Raw genomic sequence first — 19,257 nt, forward strand, 5'->3', positions numbered from 1 at the left:
TCTCCAGCCTCTTAGCACCAACCTGGATGTCACCTCCAGCAACCAGGATGTGCTCCGCACCGCGATCCCGTGTCCCGCAGGCGACCTATAGCCGTGCGGGAACCGGCCTCCGGGAACCAGCTTCCAAACTCAGTTTGGGACAAGGAGGCAGATTGCAATTCAGTGGGGTCACAACACGAATCGAGCAGCCTAGTTTATTTATTTATTATTGATTTCAGAGAGGAAGGGAGAGGGAGAGAGAGAGAGAAACATCCATGTGAGAAAGAATCATGGATCGGCTGCCTCCTGCAGGTCCCCCACTGGGTTTCGAGCCCACAACCCAGGCCTGTGCCCTTGACCGGAATCGAACCTGGGACCTTTCGGTTTGCAGGCTGATGCTCTATCCACTGAGCCAAACTGGCTAGGGCTCGACTTTTTAATCATAGTTCGTTGTACGGATGGACTACGGTTCATCCAACCAGTCAGTCCCCAGTGGATGGGTACGTAGCCTGTTTTCTTTTTCAATTACGAACAAAAGCTGCACGGCACATCCCTGAACACAAATATTTGCACGTACACGTGGGTGAATCCATAGAATAAATCCTCACGAGTAGAACTGTGGGGTCAGAGGAGGCGGTGGTGGTGCTGGGAGGCGGGGCCCACGCTGCTCCCGTCGCCTCCATGGCTGTCCGGGCGTGGGGGTGGGGGTGGGGGGGACGGTGATTAGCACAGCAGCGCCCTCGGCTCGTGTAGAGCCCGGACCTCCTAACTGGAGATTCTCATTTATAGCCCATCAACCCAATTCCGGCGCCATTGCCTCCTGACATGTCAAGCTTCAACCTCATCGGCGACAGCCTGTCTTTCGACTTCAAGGATACTGACATGAAGCGACTTTCCATGGAAATAGAGAAAGAAAAGTACGTAGTCTCCCCTTTCCCGGAGCGGAGCGAGCTGGCCTGGGCCCGGGGTGGGGGTGGAGGGTGGGGGGGGTGATGGCGGCCGCGGCCTGTCGCCAGCTCCTGCCGCGGTTTGCTCTGTCCTCACCACCTAGAGGAAGAATTTCCTAATCAGAAATGAAGCACGACAGGCCAGCATTCCATCTTCCAGGATAAAAATGATACTTGATCGGTGGCCTGGGGATTGCGGCGGCTCGAAACCCCACCTAACATCTGGGGCGGGCTCCCGGGGACCTCCGAGCCGGCCAGAGAGCTGTTCCCATGGTAACCAAGGGTGTGATAATGGGCTGACGGCGTAATAGAACACGTTTCCTGGTTGTGTTCTCTGGCGGCTCAAATCTGTGACATTCCATGTTTGTTTTTGTGTGTTTTTTAAAAAATATTTTTATCGATTTCAGAGAGGAAGGGAGCAGGAGAGAGAGAAAAACTTCAACGATGAGAGAGAATCGTTGATCAGCTGCCTCCTGTGTGCCCCACACTGGGGATTGAACCCGCACCCTGGGGCACGTGCCCTGACCCCGGGAATCAAACCGTGACCTCCTGGTTCATAGGTCGACGCCCAACCACTGAGCCACGCTGGCCGTCTCCTACACTTCCTTTTATTTAATTCTGACCACAGCCCTGCGATCGTTACCCCACTATTACGGACGGGGAAACAGATTCAGGCCAGTTCAGTGACTGGCCCAAGCTCCCATGGCCTGTGAGTGGCCAAGGAGAGACACGAGTCCCCCCTGCCCCAGCCCCCGGGTCCCATGCTGAGCGGCTTGTAGGGCTGGAGCGTCTCCACCCCTGGCTACGCCCGGGCCGTGACGCGCGGCGTCCTGTCCCCGCAGAGTGGAGTACATGGAGAAGAGCAAGCATCTGCAGGAGCAGCTCAATGAACTCAAGACCGAGATCGAGGCCTTGAAACTCAAAGAGAGGGAGACGGCCCTGGACATTCTGCACAACGAGAACGCCGACCGGGGCGGCACCAGCAGCAAGCACAACACCATCAAGAAGGTACCGGCTCTCCCGCCGCCCGCCGAGCCAGCCGGGTGGGCGTGAATGAGATGTGAGGTCCGCGTCTGGTTTCCTCCGTGGCCGAGTCATTAGGCTCCTGTCATGTTTAATATGTCCTTGCTGCCCCCGAGGGGATCTTAATCTGCCCACGGCCGTGCGCCCACTGGCTGGGAGGAAGGGGAGCCTTTCAACACAAGCATTTCACGACGAGATGAATCACTGTGACCGGCCGGGGTTTGATCCGTCATTTAGCTGTAAAGCAGTCCTGCCTTTTAAGCCGAGGGGAGGTCCTACCCAGGGAGCTGCCTTATTTAATGAGAAGGAGGCTGTTGAGAATAGGCGCTCCCTCCAGTCTGTGTGTGTGTGCGTGCACGCGTGTGCCCGTGTGTGTGCCTGTGTGTGTGTGCGTGCACACTTGTGCCCGTGTGTGTGCCCGTGTGTGTGTGCGTGCACACGTGTGCGTGTGCCTGTGTGTGTGTGCCTGTGTGTGTGCGTGCACACGTGTGCGTGTGCGTGTGCCTGTGTGTGTGTGTGTGTGTGTGTGTGTGTGTGTGTGTGTGTTTTTAAAGTGGCGAGGGCTCTAAAGTCCTGTTCTTGATTTAGAAGCCAAATGCGGAATTTTTAACTTTGTTCGTGCTTCCAGGGGAGTATCTAGAAGACCCTTCATGTTTTAGGAGATGAAACTTCATTTATGTCGCTGACAGTGCCATATCTTTCTCCCCCGAGATTCCGAGCTTTGCAGCGTTTTAGGGGACGCTGGTTTCCATCCTAAATATCCGCCCAAGAGTGTACGTCTCTGAGGTGGGGCCAACGCAGAAAGGTCCTCGGGGCCCCTGATGTCTGGTCCTAACCGGAGCCCAGGGTCCGCACCTGGGGGACAGGTGTCAGTAGGAGAAGGCTGCTCATGGAGTTTAGACGATGATAGTTCAGATCTATTTAATTTTCAAAAAAATCTATTTTTATTGATTTCAGAGAGAAAGGGAGAAGGAGAGAGAGAGAGAGAAACGTCAGTGATGAGAGAGGATCGTGGATCAGCTGCCTCCTGCACGCCCCACACTGGGGATCGAGCCCGCAACCCGGCGGACGTGTGCCCTGACCGGGAATCCAACCGTGACCTCCTGGTTCATAGGTCGACGCTCAACCACTGAGCCACGCCGGCCGGGCTGGATAAGTTTAGTTTTTTACTCTTTACCGTCAGTCTTTTTTTTTTTTTTTAAATATATTTTATTGATTTTTTACAGAGAGGAAGGGAGAGAGATAGAGAGTTAGAAACATCGATGAGAGAGAAGCATCGATCAGCTGCCTCCTCCACATCTCCTACTGGGGATGTGCCCGCAACCCAGGTATATGCCCTTGACCGGAATCGAACCTGGGACCCTTCAGTCCGCAGGCCGACGCTCTATCCACTGAGCCAAACCAGTTTTGGCTTTACCGTCAGTCTTTAAGGTGGTCTCCCGATCTCAGGAATGCCGGTTTTCAGTGGTTAAGCTGCATCTGAAAGCGATCACTGATGGGCACGGTCGGGACCCGGATTCTCTCTCTCTGACTGCAGTTCACATCGGCACCGGGTAGAGAGTTCCTTTTCGTAGCGTAACCCGCAAGGAAGGACCTCCCCACGGTCCGCATTCTTCTTACCGCTGGCTTCTGTCACTGACTGCATTTCCCTTCCAAAGCCAAAGTATGAAGCAGTTTTAACAAACGGGGAGCTGAAGTGAGGCCTCGGCCAGTGCACAGAGACGTAAAATGACTGGGCCGGGGAGCCAGCCAGGCCTCGGAGGGGCTGCCCCGGCCCCTCCCGGCCCCTCCCCGCCCCCCACTCGCTCATCTGGGCACCAGGAGCCGCCTCGGCTCTGCCGCGGCTGCGGGGACCTGGAGCGCTGAGAGCTGGGGAGACCCGTTTCCAAGCCATGAAAGCAAACCAGTGAAGTCGCCCTTGTCACCCTGTCTGAGCATTTTGCAAGCGGCACACGTGGCATTGTTGATATCACAGGGTTATTATGTTTTTGTTTTTCTTCGTTTTATTTTGCTGGTTTAGCCTCAAGCCCAAGGCAGAAGACCTATCTGCATTTGAGCCCACAAAGCAGGTAGTTCGCGGGTACTCTGTGTGGTGGCGGCCCTGCCCTCTGTGATACTAACCCGTGCATGAGCTTGCCTGTCTGTCCGCAGCCCGCGCCCAGCCCTCCCCGGGGCAGGGGCCGCCTGGGCGCCGGCCGCAGCATGCTTTGAGTCCGAGAGCAGGCGGCCACCCCCGTGGGGCCAGCCCGGCCTCCGGGGGTCCCAGAGGCCGCCTCTGTCCGGAAGAGCATGTCGATGGGGCTGCAGGACTGGTCGCCCTTTACGTCTCGTGTCACTGTCGGTCTGGAGAAGGTCACCGCTTCTTGTCCAGTCAGGCCTGTCTGAGTCTCGTGTCTGGGTGGCGTACTTCTCGGATGGTAACCCTAGCATGGAGACGGGGTACACGCGGTGACAGCCTCTGAAGACCCGTGGTCTCACTCCCCTGGTCGTGGGATGAGAGGGCTGCCCACCTCCGCTCACTCCTTTCCCTCCAAGCCTCCCCCTTTCCGGACACGTTCGTTTTTCTTGTCCAGCAAAGCAAACGCATGGCACGGGGGCCTGATGGCTAGTCCGCCCCGGTGGACCGTCTGTCTGTCAGCGCTCTAAAGGCCATCTCCGCTTCCGCCCCTCCGCAGCCCCGGGCGGGCGGGTGCGATCGCAGGGAGCTCACCCTGGGACGGTGCCGTGGCGGGCACGCCGTGGCCGGGCGGTCAGTGGCTGTCGAGGGAATTAATCGAACGGTCGCCGCTTTCCTTCTGCAACGGTGTGAATTCTGCCAGACGCGCCGAGGCGGCGGAGAGGATTTATTCAACAGCATCCTCCCGCCGCCGCCCCTCACCTAATCCCCCGCGGTACCCAGGGAGGGCACCGACCTCTGGCGGTCACGTGGGCCGTGTCCTTTGGGATCCTCGCCGCGCTTCCTGCCGCGGGAAGAAAATAAGCTCCCTGGAAGCTTTCTACCAAAAAATGAGATCTGGCATAAATAGACCCTCTTTGTGGTTGTTATCCAAGCAAGAGAGGTTAGCTATTCGAGTCCCAGATGGATCTCATTATAAGATGGATTCGAGCTGTCAGTGGTTCCAAGAACCCATGGCATCATCCCCGGTGCGTATGTGACGCTTTTATTGAGCGGCCTCCTCTTTTCTCCAGCTCTCACGCCTCACGTGGGCATTGGGACGCCCCAGCGCCAGGCAGTGCACGCTCTGAGCAGGGGTGACCGGCACCGGAACGGGCAGGTCAGGTGGGTCTCGGCTCAAGTGAAACCCCTGGCACCCGGAGGACCCCAGAAGGGTCCACGTTGGTTTCCGGGACCGTGGCTAGCGCAGGGGCAAAGCAGAAAAACCCCTTTTCATGTCAGCCGGTGCTGTCAGAATTCCCCGACATCGGCCCGCACTGTTCCACCCTGATACAATTTCCTCTCTCCTCTCCCCGTAACGATCCGGCGCATTTAACGTCTTCAAGGGCCTGCCTTTGACCGTCAGTTCTCGCCGAGCTATTATTGTAGACAAATGAGGTTTGATTTGTAGTCAGATTTGTACTGCTGCTAGGGCATACAGAAGCCTTTTTATTTTTTTTTAAAATGTCTTAATGTGAACTTGTTTTCAAAGCGGCTGCCAGTCCATCAAGAATTCTGATGAGTCCCGGTTCATGCGCGCATGGACTTGGCTTTTAATACAAATGGAGTGAGTTATCCCAGCCTCACCGGATTCGGTAGCGGTAGTGGTTTTGCTACCTGTGACGTCGGATGTACTTTCCATGTTTTAGACTCCGACGGTCCCCGGGGCCAGGACTGACGGCCAGGCAGCTGTCCGTGGGGGGGTGGCTCCGGGGGTGCCCGCTGCGGGCTGGGCTGCAGGGAGCCGGGCCCAAGAGAGGAACGCCGCACGCAGGCTTTGGGTGTAGGGGTGCCTGGAAGGTGCAGGGCACAGCTCCCTCCACGAAGTCTGGGAGGAGAGCGGCAGAGGCCGGTGGAGGGACCGGGGAGTCTCCACTGTCCTGAAATGCCATCCGTCTCGGTTCCCGCCAGCCTGCGTTGGTTTTCGTTGTGTTTTTAATGTTTTTTGATCATGGATTTCTACCAGGAGGGAATGGCGCTGCCGGCCGCGACCCAGGCGTGTTCCTCCTCTCCGCTCTCAGGGTTGCTCTCGGTGTGGGTCCTGACTCAGGGGCACCCTCGGGGGCTGGGTAACACGAGCGAATCCCCAGGGTTTCCCCTGGGGTGACCCTGTTCCCTTGGGAATGCTGAGGGGCAGTCAGGTGTGGTTTTCCGAGGCGACCACTGCTCTGCCTCTTACTGTCTCTGTAATTGCGACTTTCCCTTAAGGCTCAGTGTCCTCGCCTACAAAGAGTAAATAAAACGGCCCGGCCGGTGTGGCTCAGTGGTTGAGCCATTGACCTCTGCACCAGGAGGTCACGGTTTGATTTCCCAGTCAGCACACATGCCTGGGTTGTGGGCTCGGTCCCCAGTGGGTGGCAGGGCGGGGGGGTGGAAGGAGCGTGCAGGAGGCAGCCAGTCAATAATTCTCATCATTGATGTTTCTATCTCTCTCCCTCTCCTTCCTCTCTTAAAAAAAAAAAAAAGGATTTAAAATTAAGAAAAAAAAAAAGAGTAAATCCAGTGGCCCTTACCAAGGATTATGGCTAGGGTTACATGAGGTCACCGTGAGAGCTCAGCGAGGGCGTAACCATATGGAAAGAGGCAGACCTGCTCACGAGCCTGTGGGGAGGGCCTCGCCGCCTTTGCATACACGACTGCGACTCTCACGTCCACCGGTCGCATTCATTTCCATGTGTTTGGGGTCAAAAACCTCTTAAAAGCCGGAATTCGCTTCCCCGGCCGCTCTCCGTGTTGGGTTGGCAAGGGTGTATTTCTCCCTCCCGCTAACTCCCGAATGCATTTCCATTTGGTCCCCAGTTGATAGTCAATGCAGCTGGTTTGGCATTTGCACCAGAAGCAGTGGCCCCGGGGATCGAGCCTAAGCCGCCGTTGGGCTGGGAACCTCGATGCGTTGTTGGGGGGCGGTTGATAGCGACCCGAATGCCTGGCATCTGAGTCTTTGGGGTGAGGCGGTGAGGTCCGCAGTGAGGCTGGGGTGAGGGGGACACGGGTGTCACAGGCTTGAGCTTCTTGCCTTCCAAGCCCCCCCACCCCCCTGTGCTGAGGAGGGGGGCGGTGGCCAGCGTGCCAGCCGTGCAGCACCCCGTGGAGGTGAAGATGTAGCCCCGAAGCACGCACACTGCCGGGTCCTGCCTCCATCCCCTCGCAGCGGACCTGTCTCACGCCCCAGTCCGGAGCTGGCCCGCACACCCACAGGCTCATCATTGCTGTGGTGCCCGTGGTCTCCGAGGGACACAGGATTTCAAAGGAAACCGACAGATGAGAAATCACGGCGGGGGGTGGGGGCATGGGGCGGGTGCAGCGCCTAGAAAGCCCGTTTTATTCGTCAGTGGCTTGAGCCACGAAGGTCCAGCTGTGGTTCCCGCCGGCGGAGAAAGGGCAGTGAGGAGCCTGGACATTTCTCCGAAGCTCTGGCCTCCCCTGGGTCAGGAAGACATAAAAGTCTCCAACGTCCTCTTCAATTTGCACGGACTTCCCTCCGAGAGGCAGAGCTGGCGGAGCGGAGGACACTTCACACACCCGGGGAAGTGATAAATCACGGGGCGAGGGCCAGCGCGCGTGGAAGGCGACTCCCGCAATTACAGCCAGCGGCCAGCGCCCCCCGGTGACCTCTGGGCCGCCTGGCCGCCTCGGAGAGGGCTGCCCAGCAGCTCAGCTCCTGTGGCGAGGTGCGCCCTGCTAATGTGCCAGCGTCCCCTGACCCCAGTGCTGGGAGCCAGGGGTCCTGTCTGCTTGGGAACCTGGCATTGTCTCCTGGCGCATCCTCTGCCCTGACAAGAAAGGCCGCGCCCTGGCTGCCTGTCTCCAGAGCCTTCCCTTTGTTGGTGGAGCGCCGCAGAGTGGGAGGGGCAGGAGAGGGGGAGAAGAGAGGGGAATGGGGCTGGATCTCCTTCCCAGGAGCAGGCTCCTGCCACTCCCCCCTCCCCGTCCCCCACAGGCGCGCATCCCCTAAACTCTAGGGGACCCCACGAGGCTTGCAACCAGGGCAGCAATGTGGGCAGCTCGTCCCAGACAAACGCCCCGACCCTGTCCCCCAGGCCTCCCCCTTTCTCTGATTTCATAGTGAGCCAGAGCAGCCCGGCCCCGGGCTCATCTCCCCGGCCCTTTTCTTGTTTCACGGTCCCCAAATTAAGAAAAGGAAAAGAAAGGGGAATGGAGTGGGGTAGGGGGCACGGAGCGCGAGGCACCGGTGTGGACAGAGACCACGTAGCGTAGCGGGAGGGCGGCCGGCCACCTGGGCTCGGCTCTGCGGGAGGCGCGGGGAAGGCGCTGGAGGCCTGGGCTGGCCTCAGGAGGGAGTCCCCGCTCCGGGCCACCTGGCTCACCCCCGGAGGCCACTCCGGCCTCAGTCACACAGCCCGGGCGCCTCTCCACTGCTGAGGGCTCGCGGTTTTCTCGCTTGTTCCCGGCAGCGCTCTAGAGAGAAGGTTCTCCCAGCCGCTTTCCCCGAAAGACCACGGCTCAGCCCGTTTTGGGTCCGGAGACTTTAGCTTTTGGGGGGCCTCGAGGAGCCCGAAAGCCCGCCGCGCCCTCCCGGGAGCTGTGACAGCCGGTTAGTGCGCGCGGACATCATCGGGCCTCATTGGATGCAGTAAAACATCCCGTTGGGTCCCCTCAGCACCGGAGATGCGTCTCGGTGCGGGCTCTCCTCCTGATTTGTTACTGCAACAGGGGGCGGGCGGGAGGAGACGGGATGCAAACTCATCCTGCGGCTCCGGTTCTGTGCTTGCGGTCCTCGCCCTGATTGCCCTTTCCTTCCGACATTGGCCATTTGGGAAAGAGCAGCACGCCGGCACCTTTCTCCCAGGGTCCTCGCTCAGCCTGCTCGCAGCTGTCAGCCCCCGCCCCTCCTCCCCCCCCCCCGCCCAGGGAGGGGAATCAGGCCCGAGAGTCCGTTTTCCAGGTGGGAGGATGGAGAAGCAGCAAAGGGTCCTGCCCGCATCCCAGGGCAGGCACCGTTTCCAGGCCTCCTCCTGCCCCTTTCCGGTCCCTACAGGATTCATCCACAAAAGAGGCCCTCTGGTTTCCCCTGGCAGCCTTCTCTCTCTCTCTCTCTCTCTCTCTCTCTCTCTCTCTCTCTCTCTCTCTCTCTCTCTCAGATAAAGGAGCTGATACCCAATTGGATGTATTCATTGGAAAGGCCTTGGCCTGTCCTGCCACCTCTGTTTAGGGCTAAGTGTGTGAGTAGCGCTGTCCCCGCGCACATCCCCAGATGGCGTTTGGGTGCAAGCTGTCACCAGCGAGCCGGCAGAGCAGCTAGATCTGGCCCGTTTGCAGCAGCAGCGACCCGCCTTCCCTGGCCCTGCCCCCTCTGCTCCGCTGGGCTCCGGTTTGGAATGGGGGGGGGGGCGGGTTATCACGCCCCAGATCAAAGGTGATGCTGGGAGTTGCTGCTGGATTCTCCTGCCTCCTTTTCACTCCAGGGCCAGCTCTCACCCCGTGGATCTGTGTGGATCTGTGCTGCTTCCTTTCGTACCCCCGCCCCGCCCCCCCCCTCCATGCCCAAGACACGTGTAGTGAGCGGTGGAGGGAGGAAGTATAACAGGATTTTTAGGGCTCGAGTTCCCATTTCACGGCATTTTTATGGGACACGCAGAGTCCCAGAGCCTGGAGTGATTGGGTTAGTGTCTAAAATAGGTTCAGCCTCGTGGGTCTTATTGTTTCAAATGAATTAGACGGGCCCCTCCCCACTTCTTCTCTCTTCCCCGGGGGATGAGGGGATTGAGGCGAGGCCCCCAGAGAGACTACTCGGAGGAATCCTGATGAGTTTGTTTTGTTCTCCCGGCTTAATGGTAGAGCCTCCTCTCTCTCTCTCTCTCTCTCTCTCTCTCTCTCTCTCTCTCTCTGCACTGATAGCCCAAATGGCTCTGTGTCCTGCCCGCCCCCCACGCCACCCCCACCCCTTTTGCCTGAAGAACCACTTTACCACAGTGCGGCCTGTGCTGTGCTGATGAAAGTGTAATTCATTCCTAATCAAGCAGCTCTGCTGCTGCAGGCTCCGTGCCCAAATGCATTTAGCTCCTCCCGGCACTCTGGGAGCCAGTTCCCCCTAAAGGGCTTGGAGAGGAGAGGTGGGGGTGAAGCTTTGGCAGTGCCCCCGCCCCCATGCCGTGTCCTCCCAGCAGGGGGCACTTAGGGACTGATGCTGGAGGAGCCTTTGCAGCTGGGGGGAGAGGGGGAGCTGGGAGGGACAGGTGGGCCTGCAGCTGGTCACAGGTCCCTCCAGGCTTCTGTCTCCAGACCCAGGGGCCATTTCTCAGGAGTGGCCTGTGCGGTGCGGGGGGGCCCTTGTGTCTTGGGGGGCTGCCTGAAATCCCCCGGGAGCAGGAGCCAGTGAGTCTGCGCATTTCCTGCGTGCCTGTGTCAGGGAGCACCTGCCGGGTACCAGGCCCTTCCTAGGGTTCAGAGGAGCCGCCCTCCCCCTCCTCCTCCTCCTCCTCCTCCTCCTCCTCCTCCTCCTCCTCTTCTTCTTCTTCTTCTTCTTATTATTATTATTTTATTTTATTTTATTTTTTGGTTAATCCTCACCCGAGGATATTTTTCCATTGACTTTTAGAGAGAGTGGAAGGGAGAGACAGAGAGAAACAGCGATGTGAGAGAGACACATTGGTTGGTCGCCTCCTGCACGCACCCTGACTGGGGCCGGGGGAACCTGCAACCCAGGTACGTGCCCTCGATCAGAATCGAACCCGAGACGCTTCCACCCGCAGGCCCAACGCTCCATCCTCTGAGCCACCCCAGCCAGGGCCCGGCCTCCTCCTTTTTAAGGAGATGGATGTGTCCCCGAAGGTGAACGGGCTTCGATTCCGTGGACGTGCCCGTGTGGGTGAGTGTGAGGAGGCCCAGCACGGCTCCCTCTCCTGCCATTCACAGCCGAGGTGGCCGCCACCGGCCACTGGCCATTGGTGGAGAGCTGAGCGGGAGGAGCGGTGACTGTGGATCCTGGACAGGAAGAAAGGGCCCCGCCCGGCAGGCGGGTCCGAGCCCCGGAAGGTACCGCCAGGCCACCCCGCTCTGCAGCGGAGACAGAGCGGGAAGTTTGTCTCCTCGGAACGGAATTGGATTAGTGACAGACTTGAGCAGCCGGCTCAGTCAAGAGAGAACTTAATTCCTCCCGTATTTCGCACGCGGCTCATTTAATCAGCTGTGAGGCGACGGCTGGCAGAGGCGCGGGCAGCCCGGTGTCTGCGAGGAGACTGCGTGTTCCTTCGGTCGTGGTAGGGAACTGGCAAGAGGCTTCACGCGGCCCCTGGGGTTTCTCACTTCCCGGCGGAGCCGGGCGTGGCAAGGACTGGCGTGGTGGGCCCTCCCTGGATTCAGAGTTGTGGGCAGCGGGCGGCAGATGGGGTCACTCACTTGTCCTCAGCGTGGCTCAGTGGTTGAGCATCGGCCTCTGAACCAGGAGGTCACGGTTCGATTCCCGGTCAGGGCTCATGCCGCCTGGGTTATGGGCGCCACCCCCGTGTGGGGCGTGCAGGAGGCAGCCAGTCAATGATTCTCTCTCGTCGTTGTTTCTATCTCTTCCTCTCTGAAACAATACATATATACATATTTATACATACACACACACTGTATACATATATATATATCTGTGTGTGTGTGTATATATATATATATATATATGTATATATATATGTATATATATTTGTTTTTTTTCTTTATTGGATAGACCCAACACAATGTGGGCTCGTGTGACGGGTGAGGGGTGGCGAGGGCTGGCGGGCAGAGCGGAACGCTGTCAGCCGGTCCCGTGAGTGTAAAGAAGGCCGCAGAGAGCGTGTCCTTTACGGAGAGCTGGCTGTGTGCCATTCCCTCCGATCCCCTCCCTTCTCTTTCACGAACCCCTCCTGCCCGGAGCTGCCCTGTCCATGTGACGGTCAGCGAGCTTTCTAGAAAGAGCAGGCGGTGAGGGATTCCACGGGCGAGGAGAGCGTGCCCAGGGGAGGCGGGAGGCTGAGCGGACGCCCCGTGCAGTGTAGCTGGCAGACACTGTCCGCTGTGCCCGAGGGGGGTCCCTCAGCAAACCCCCCTGCCCTGGGGCTCCCCACCTGGAGAAGAGCCGCCCCAGGCACCTCCCTGCTGACCCTCCTCCACCGCCTGCCTCCCTCCCTCCCTCCCCTGCTCCCCGGTGTGAGACGCGGGGAGGCCGGCTGGCCCAGGAGGAGGGCATGTTCACGTCCAAGATAAAGGATGCCGCCGCCGAGGGGGAAGCAGACACAGGCCGAGGTGGCGACGGGAACGGTTCCAGCGGCAGCAGGCGGCTCGTGCAGTGATTTCCTCCCACAACAGGAGTCCTGGTGGAATTGTCAGGGCGGGAGACGGGGGCCGTGGCCGGCAGCCAGGGCTGCCGTGGGCAGAGGCAGGCGGCTCCCAGGCCCCCGGGCGACAGCAGCCACGCCGGCGCCCATGCCGGTGGCTCTGCCCGGGCCTCTGCCAGGCCAGCGCCCGACGGGAGGCTGCGCCCTCCTCTCTCCGAGGCCCGGTGTCTGCGTGTTCCCGCGTCTGCGTGGCCAGAGGACTTGGCTTCGCTCCGAGCCTTCCTTGGGCTGGGGCACTTTTTTATTTTTTTTAATTGATTTCAGAGAAGAAGGGAAGGGAGAGAGAGAGAGAAACATCAGTGATGAGAGAGAATCATTGACCAGCTGCCTCCTGCACGCCCCACCCTGGGGATCGAGCCCGCAACCCGGGCCTGTTCCCCGACCGGGAATCGAACCCTGACCTCCTGGCTCACAAGTCGACACTCAACCACTGAGCCACACCAGCCGGGCTGGGGTACAACTTCCGGTCCTGCAAGAGAAGAGGCGAGGCTGAGCCACTGCCGTGCAGTGTGGGGTGGGGACTGGCATCTGCCCACACGGAGGGCTTCGCATCCCAGCGAACACATGCTCAAGTAACTGGCATCTGGTGCTGCCAGAGCTGCCAGAACCCTCCCCTGGCACCTCGTGGGGACGGCCAGCACACAGCTTGGGGAGAGGATCCAGGAATTCTTGGAGCCTACGTTGTACACATGGGCAGGAGGCCTGCAGAGGCCCCCGTAGCCTGGGCTCCCTGCCTGGGGAAGTGGCCAGGCCTCTTGGGGGGGCACCCACTCTCCCTGCCCCAGAGGCCACGGGGGCCAGCGCAGCCCTGCCTTCCCCGGCACCTCTCCTACCCTGCACTCTGCCCTGCTGCCTGCTGGAAGGAGAGGAGCCAGAGCTGGGGGGAGCGGGGGGACCTTGACGCTGCTGTTAGTAATAACAGCTGTTGAGCTCTGCTGCGTGCCAGGCACAGTGCTGAGCGCTTCCCAGCTACTCCACACGCTTCCCAGCTACTCCACACGCTTCCCGGCTACTCCACACGTCTCCCAGCTACTCCACATGTTTCCCAACTACTCCACACGCCACCCAGTGAGGGGCTGCCACCCCTTGGGAGCTGAGGCCAGAGCGAGTAGCCTGCCCAGGACCACCCAGCTGGCCCCTGGCCCAGATGCCTCTGGGTCAGGCAGGCAGCCTGGATGTGGCTGTGGGAAGGGCTGGGGGTAGGGCCCTGACCCCTGCAGGCCCCCTGTCCCCTGAGGCCTTCGCCAGGCGAGTGGGGAAACCTTAGCAGAGACTTTGGGTTTTACACCTTTTTTTTTTTTTTTTAACTGGAATTCCCTTTACTTTTTTTTTAATTATTATATTTTTATTGATTTCAGAGAGGAAGGGAGAGGGGGAGAGAGAGAAACATCAATGACGAGAGCATCATTGATCGGCTGCCTCCTGCACACCCCACACTGGGGATCGAACCCTGACCTCCTGGTTTCAGGTCGACGCTCCACCACCCAGCCAGCCGGCCGAGCTGGTTCTACAGCTTTTGACTTAAACTCTCTCCCAGGAGGATGTCTGTCCCCCTGGTCCTCTGGTTCTCCTTCCTCCTCCTTCCCGGTGCCCATCCCGGTTCCCTTCACCCCGAGCACGTCGCTGCTGGCCCTCCGGGTCGCATTCAGGGAGAGGCCCGTCCAGCGCGGCTCCCTGCCGGCGGGAGCTCATGCCCGTCGGAGCGGGGCTCTCCCAGGCGCCTGGGGAACTGGTTCCGCTGAAGGGAAGGGAAGGGCTCAGATGGCTCCGATGCCGCCCGTTCGGCTTGTTAGTCGGGAACGATGAGGCCAGACGACTTGGCAGGACGGAGGGAGCCGGCTCTCAAGCTGTCTCGCGTTGAGCAGACGGATGTGCTGTCTTTGGTGGTGAAGTGATTGATTGGGCGTCTTCCTCCCGCGCCTCTGAAGAGCCACGCATGGTACTGAGGACTTTTTGGATTCAGAGACCCCCAGAGGAGGCCGAGGGAATGGGCCAGACTATCTAACCTGCCCCTGAGGGGTAGCTCCAGAGGAAAGAGGCGCAGAGAGGGCCAGGGCGTCCACGGGGGCCACACAGCCCGGCCTCCTCAGCCCCACAGGGACCTCTCCCCTTCCCCCATGCATCTCGCTTTTCCCTACCCTGGTAGCCTGCGTCTTGTTCACTCAGCAGCCGTGGCGGGAGCTCCTACCGGGAGCCAAGCGCTGATGGAACGCAGTGGTTTGGGGGCAGTAGAGGTGGGCGGCACGCGCTCCGGGCCCTGTCTCCCTGAGCCCACTGGGGGGGGGGGGGGGCGGGGGGGGCCGGGGCTGGGTGTGGAGCCCACGGTCTTAGCAGGGCGCGGGCATGCTGCTCCTGTTTGGGGGAGATCCTGGGACGTGGCCTGTCTCAGCCACAGAGTTGGGAAGTTGGGGTTCAGCAGCTCAGGGCGTCGCCAGCTCCAGTGCCTCGTCCTCCTGCCCCGCCCGGAAAGCCCACCTCCCGGCTGTGCACAGACACCCCTCGCTGCCAGGCTGGGGCGAGCCTGCTCTGGGGCCCTGGGAGCCGGAGCGGGAGGGACAAGCTCTGGCTCCTCTGAGCAGGCCTCTGGCCTGAGGCCATCCCTTCGCCCCAGCGGGTCCCAGGATGTGAGGCCTAAGCCCCGAGCCCCGGGAGGCGAGCATCCCAGGCTGGCACCACGGCAGACGACTCCCCTCGGGGGCTGGAGAGATGCGTAGATGGGAATGCGTGATTCTGTTCACATGTCCGGGGGCCTCCTGCCCTCTGAAAAGGCAACGTGGCTGACGTGTTCCTGCCGGCATGCTTCCGCCCCCCGCCATCTCCCCCTACCCCCGCCGGCGTGTCCTCCTGGGTCACCTCCTCATTGGAGTTCTGGGGGCCGATCTGGAGCCGTGTCTGGGATCGACCCCCCGCTCCTTGAACGTCTGTTTGAACCACCGGCCCTTCCCCTGCCCTCCAAGCCGCCTCTGAGGTCCGCCCACCAGGCAGCTGGCTCCCCCAAGAGGCCCCCGGGCGGCGTCCCCCTCTCAGCGTCTTCTCTGCTTCCTTGCAGCTCACCTTGCAGAGCGCCAAGTCCCGAGTGGCCTTCTTTGAAGAGCTCTAGCCGGGGACCCGCCGCCCCAGGATCTACCGCTGCTGCTCCGGCCGATGGGCCGCCGCCGTGGGAGCCGGTGCAGGTGGCGGCCGGACCCCCGGGGGAGCGCCCACCCTCTCGTGTGCAATGGCCTCGAACTCTGAGCCTGCAGAGGTTTCTCCCGCAGGGCCCCAGTCTTTAAATGTCTTCGGAAGCATTTGTCTTTCCTCGTCTACGTGTGTGTCACCCCAAACTTCCTGCATCGGAGGCGCCCTGGGGGGTGGCTCACTGTCCAGTGCTGACCCCCGGCCCTGGCTGGGAAGTGGGTGAAGGGCGGGTAGTGCACAGGCCCCTGGAGGCCAGGAGGCTGGTGCCCACCCCCCACCCCCCACCCCGCAACCCCGTGGTTTCCAGAACACTCCTTTCCTCCCCTGAGGAGGAGCTGGCAAGGGAAGAAGCGAGGCCCACCCGAGCCCAGGTGGCCTGCCATGAGCTTGCCCACAGCCCAGGGGGCGGGGAGCGGGCACGGCCGCCGTGACTGGGGAAGACTCGGCAGACGCTGTGACGTCGGGCGGCTGCCAGCACTGGGGCTGGGAGGCCGGAATATGGCGTGGGAACCTGCCCCACACACTACACTCACTGCCTCCTCCTGCCTCCCCAGACCAGAGTCCGAGGGGCAGGCGGGAGCCACGGGTCCTCTTCTCCCCCTTTGGCCTCAGTCCCCCCTGCTGGCTGGGCCGGGGGGGGGGCTCCCTGGCCACTGTCTGGCCGGCACCCGGTAGCCCCGCCATGACTGGGGGCCCCCAAAAGGCTCTGAGGCCCCACAGACACTGCTCAGTGGCCCAGACTCGGAGCTCCACTGGCCCCAGCCTGCCAGCAAGCGCCTCCCCACCCATCGTTGTCCCTGGGCCCTTTATTTCCTATTCCCTTATGGGCCATACAGGGTCCCTTGGTGCCCCCGCCAGAGCGAGCCGGTGCCCGACCGCCCACCCCTGCTGGCAGCGGGGTATAGACCACTCCGGGGCCCACCCTGGCACCCTGGTTTGGGGCCACGTTCGTGCCCTGTCTTTTCTCCATCACTCGGTGCTGCTGCTGTGACCCATGGGGCCGGCCAGACCCTCCCAGGGGGGCTGTTGGGGAGCAGGTGGCCAGCCTGAACCAGTGCACAGGCATCTGTTAGGGGGCGCGAGAGGCCTGGCGACATCCGAGAGCACGGTGGTCTCCGACACGCCTGGGCCGTCTGAGAAACCGAGCCCCTCACGGAGCCTGTTCCCTCCAGCCAGGCTGACCCCACAGCGTCCTGGGCTGGCCGCGTCCTCCTGTCTGTAATGGAAGGTCTGGCTCTTGTGTGCGGCTCTGCCTCCCCAGGCTCAGCCCCCGTCCCTGCGTTCCCAGCAGTTCCCTTCCCTCCTCGCCTGTCAGCTCAACCCTTCACGGTGGCCGGGGGCACAGGGCAGGGCGGTGGCTCATAAAGACATCGTCCGGCTTTTATTATTCTCGTTATTTAACTGCCGAGGGTCTGCCTGAAGTCGGGGCAACGCCAGGCTGTGTGGCCACCAGGGAGCCGGGCCGGCGTCTGAGCCGTGGCAGGAGCCCCCTGGGGCCCGGGGAGCAGGCTCAGCCAGGGGCGCCTGGGCTGTCCTCAGGGTGAGCCGGTGGGCACCTCCGCGGACGGCTGGGCGGAGGGGGTGGCGGCCCTCGGAAAGGTCTGGAGCCCCCGTCGAAGGAGCAGGGCCGGGAGCGGTGTTCAGAGACGGGCGCCTGTGTCCTTTCTCAGTGACCGTGGTGAGGGCCGGGCGCTCACCCGGGAAGGAAGCCCGACTCCCCTGGAGAGCGGGGCCCGGGCTGATGACGGCATCGCAAGCACCGCTGAGGGTGCGTGGGCAGTCGCCGCCCCGGCTGGTTCGTCCGGAGGCCTCCCCTCCGCCACAGCCACGCTCCGACCTGTGGCGTGGACTCCGTTATTCTCGGCCCCGCCAGGCCCCGCTAGACAGCACCCGTGGCGTTACGTAACACGCCTTAAGTGGCTGTGTTTTGCAATCTTGGGTGCAGGTTTCTCTCTCTCTCCTTCTCTCTCTCTCCCAAATCAAAACGACAAGTCCAGAGGCTGACGGACTGGAGCCTCACGGCCCTGGGGGGAGGCCGGCCTGGGGCCAGGGCTTTCGGGGGAGCCCCATCCCTTTCCAAAGACATCAAGCCCCACGTCTGCCTGTGGGGCCTGAGTTTCGCCTCCTGTCAGGGCCAGACCCCGGAAGACTATTTCCTGTTTTGGAAGATGGTTGTAATTTAAATGATTGTTTTAATAAAAATTCTAAGCTGACACAAGTTTGTCTCGGGCATCCTCCGTCTGCTTGCTGCTCAGGCCCACGGAGGTGGCAAGACCAGTGGGTGCCGACCGCCCTCAGCGCCTCACTGTGGTGCTTGCGGCCTGGTCCCAGGGATCCCTGAGCAGCTGCTCTGACCCCCCTCCTGGCCCTCCGTCCTCTGCCTTTGGTCCTTGCCCGCCCGGCCCGCCCGAGAGCTGAGTGCCTGGCCGCTGTTCCCAGGGCTGCCCGCCCCAGGAGCCTTCGCTTGGGAGGGTCGAGTAGGGAGCCACCCAGGGCTAAGGATGAGCTGGCAGCGGGACTCTGGGGGGAAAGGTGTTGGTGAGAAGATTGCTGCGACGCGTCCAATCCAATTCCTTGCGAGTCTGAGGAAGCGACAGCCGAGCCACACGCACATTCTCCGTCTCCCTCAGACAGCCCAGGCGGCGAGGGAGGCCACCCCGGCTCCGTCCCCTCCCGCACCTCCCAGGGCTCCCTGGCAGCCTGTCCTTGCTGCATTATGGCAGGAGCTGCGGCCTCAGTCCCAGCTGGGGGGGGGGGGGGCAGGCAGGAGTCCGGAGCTCGCTTCTGGGGAGGCAGCTGGGCAGCACGGTCATCAGCACATGAGGACCCACGCTGACTCAGAGGAACCCCACCGCGTCCTCCCCCGGTTTCCCCTCGATGCCCATTTCTCACTGGGACGCTCGCCCCAGAATAGCTCCTGGCAGGCTGCCTCGGAGCCCAGGAAATCAAGACATCTCCTTGATTCCGCAGCCGGAGCCGCCGGAGCCCGGCTGGCCCGTCCGCTGAGCCGCACGCTTGCTCTGTGCCACCCCTTCCCTGCAGGGCCAGGCGCTGGGCTTGCCGCAGCCTCTGGGCGCTCCCTGTCTGTCAGGAGGGTTGGCAGTGATGCCTCCGGGCACCTCTGGGACAGCGTCAGGGTCGCACGAAGAGCAGACGCAGAAAACACTCCGCTTCCGGTGACAAAAGGGGTGAGGAGAGGTGGCAGCATTACCATTACTTACAAGTAATCAAAGCAGCGAAGAAACACGAAATCTGTTCTTTGCACCCAGCCACGGGGAGGGCTGAAGAAACGACACGGCTGAGGGGCTCAGGGCCTTCCTGACGGGGAACTCAGAGAGGCCTGGGTTCAAGGCCCGGCTCAGCCACTTGCCAGCCGGTGATCCTAAGCTTTGGGCACAGCAGTGTCTTTATCTAACAGGGGTATCAGCCCTGGCCCGTTTGGCTCGGTGGATAGAGCGTCAGCCTGGGGACTCAAGGGTCCCGGGTTCAATTCCGCACATGCCCGGGTTGCGGGCTCAATCCCCAGTGTGGGGCATGCAGGAGGCAGCCGATCCATGATTCTCTCTCATCATTGATGTTTCTCTCTCTCTCTCTCTCTCTCTCTCTCTCTCTCTCTCTCTCTCTCCCTTCCTCTCTGAAATCAATTAAAAATAAA

General features: G+C 61.2%; 1 protein-coding gene across 3 annotated transcripts in view; it reads left to right on the forward strand.

Annotated features, from left to right (window-relative positions):
- Nucleotides 1–17,820, forward strand: part of NF2 (NF2, moesin-ezrin-radixin like (MERLIN) tumor suppressor) — a 67,885-nt gene extending 50,065 nt beyond the window's left edge. The window contains exons 14-17 of one of the 3 annotated variants that reach the window (XM_059675903.1): nucleotides 769–896; nucleotides 1,769–1,934; nucleotides 3,970–4,018; nucleotides 15,475–17,820. In XM_059675903.1, the coding sequence (XP_059531886.1) occupies nucleotides 769–896; nucleotides 1,769–1,934; nucleotides 3,970–4,005 (330 nt within the window). In that variant the 3' untranslated portion in view covers nucleotides 4,006–4,018; nucleotides 15,475–17,820. The remainder of the gene's footprint in view (nucleotides 1–768; nucleotides 897–1,768; nucleotides 1,935–3,969; nucleotides 4,019–15,474) is intronic. The other 2 variants (XM_059675902.1, XM_059675901.1) reach the window with 2 other exon arrangements.
- The last annotated feature ends 1,437 nt before the right edge of the window (nucleotides 17,821–19,257 follow it).

This window comes from Myotis daubentonii, chromosome 19, assembly GCF_963259705.1.
Source record: "Myotis daubentonii chromosome 19, mMyoDau2.1, whole genome shotgun sequence".
NCBI lineage: Eukaryota > Metazoa > Chordata > Mammalia > Chiroptera > Vespertilionidae > Myotis > Myotis daubentonii.